The sequence below is a fragment of the Arvicola amphibius genome, chromosome 1 (assembly GCF_903992535.2).
Source record: "Arvicola amphibius chromosome 1, mArvAmp1.2, whole genome shotgun sequence".
NCBI lineage: Eukaryota > Metazoa > Chordata > Mammalia > Rodentia > Cricetidae > Arvicola > Arvicola amphibius.
The window spans coordinates 106,558,077-106,560,121 of record NC_052047.1 but is presented as its reverse complement, the minus strand read 5'-3'; the positions used below and the strand labels follow the sequence as shown (position 1 = coordinate 106,560,121).

Sequence of the window (2,045 nt, the reverse complement as noted above, 5' to 3'; positions counted from 1 at the left end):
GAATGTGTATATAGGTTGTATGAACAGAAAGAATGGAAGCAGAGAACAAGAGCTGGAAATAACGAAAGCATAACCCTCAGATGGCGCGTGTATGTTTTTCTCTGTAGATAGATAGGAAGTTCTTCCTTGCAGTTTAAAGGCATTCTGACCACAACACTGGTGCAGTTCTGGGAGCTGAAGTAGGCTACAATATCCTACTTTCTTCTATTTCTAACACACAAGCTTCTGTGTAGAGACACAGTTAATCTCCATGGCTCTTTTTTTCAAGTGCTCTACATTCCTCCTGACCTATTCCTTTTCTTTTCAAAACCTGAAGATCCATCTGTAGCCTACACCTGACTTTATAGGTATGAAGGGGTTGCTCTGAGATCTCCAAAATCTCAAATATTACATGATACTGGCTTACTAAGTAAGATTAACAGACGCAGCAACCTCAAGCCCAGAACTCTTTGTCCCTTGTACATGTAGAGATTATTGTTACCTCCTCTTTACACACAGGTCAAATATTCTCAGTCGGATTTGTTTGGTATTGATGCCATAGACTAAAGGGTTGAGAACAGGAGGCACAAGGAGATAAAGATTTGCAAGTGTGATGTGCACCTGAGGAGGTACATGGTGGCCAAAGCGATGAGTGAAAAATGAAAAGAATGCAGGGATATAGAAGACAAGAATTACACAAATGTGGGCTCCACACGTGCTGAATGCTCGGAACTGGGCATCCTTTGAGGGCAGTCGCAGCACAGCCTGCAGGATCAGGATGTAGGAAGTGGCAATGAGGACCACATCCATGCCAGTGACTGAAAGTGCTACAGTAAGACCATACACGGTGTTAGGCTTAATACTAGCACAGGCCAGCTTGGCTATGCCCATGTGCTCACAGTAGGTGTGAGGGATGATGTGACGTCCGCAGAAAGGTAAGCGTTCAACGAGAATGATAAAGGGGAAGACAAAGAGAAGGCCACGCATCACACATGCTAGCCCAATCTTCCCAATCACAACGGCATTGAGTATGGATGTATAGTGAAGTGGTCGGCAGATGGCTACATAACGGTCAAAAGCCATGGCCAGCAGAACAGCTGACTCTGTGGCAAAGACTGCATGAACAAAAAACATCTGCGTGAGGCAGCCATTATAGGAAATGACATGGGATCTGAACCAGAAAATTGCTAGCATTTTAGGCAATGTTGTCGAACATAGGACTAGGTCAGTAATAGAAAGCAGGCATAAGAAGAGATACATCGGCTCGTGGAGAGCCCTGTCAGTTATAATGATGTAGAGGATGGTTCCATTTCCGACCAGAGCAAGGATGTACATGGAGCAGAAGGGAATGGCAATCCACACATGCTGGTCCTGCATCCCAGGGATTCCAAGCAAAACAAATGTAGAAGGGTGGAAGGCAGTGCCATTGGGGACAGAGGCATAGAGCATCATGATACAGGGAACAGACCTTCTTCCTAAAAGCATTAGAAAATGAACGGATGTTATCCTAAATGCCATCTGTGCCTACTAACTGCCCTTCAACTTCTTGTCCTTCATTCTCACCAATTCTGCTCAAATTCATGCTTTCCTGCGTCTAGTACATATTATTATAATGCTTTAAGTAACAATGTTTATCTCATTTCTATAATCTCCATCTTCTAATAAGACTTCTACATTGTGTCCAAAACATTATAACATGAATACAGTCAATGTTGATGAAAACTTAACCTTTCTTATTGTCTTCATGTTGTGCAAGGTACTTTGTATTACATTTTTCTAGCTTGCCTTCTGCCATCTTGTATTGTGTTCTGGGCCCTGAGTCACTGGCATGGATTACGTTTCTCATTTTAGTACTGGAGGAAGGATTTGACCACAGGAAATAGCAGCCCTCTGCCGGAGAGGAAAGAGGTGAAGGGTAGGCATTTATTTCTTCTGCTATCTTGAAGAAGTGTTGTTAATGCTTTTGGCTTCCTTAGCTGAACTGTCTTATTTGGCTCTAGTTTACTCTGGTGACCATATCATCTTCCTTTTATCTCTTCAATCCAAAGATTGTCATAGTTTCTGCC

The 2,045-nt window shown here is 42.9% G+C and overlaps 1 protein-coding gene across 1 annotated transcript; it reads right to left on the bottom strand.

Annotated features, from left to right (window-relative positions):
* Window positions 1-477: 477 nt before the first annotated feature.
* Window positions 478-1,431, bottom strand: LOC119827521 (olfactory receptor 52D1-like). Its single transcript, XM_038349277.1, has one exon. It carries the CDS (start codon window positions 1,429-1,431, stop codon window positions 478-480), a length of 954 nt encoding a protein of 317 aa, XP_038205205.1.
* Between the last annotated feature and the right edge of the window lie 614 nt (window positions 1,432-2,045).

Bases quoted from the DNA above. Each gene is read 5' to 3' on its own strand.
- LOC119827521 (XM_038349277.1), bottom strand. From the start codon at position 1,431: ATGATGCTCTATGCCTCTGTCCCCAATGGCACTGCCTTCCACCCTTCT.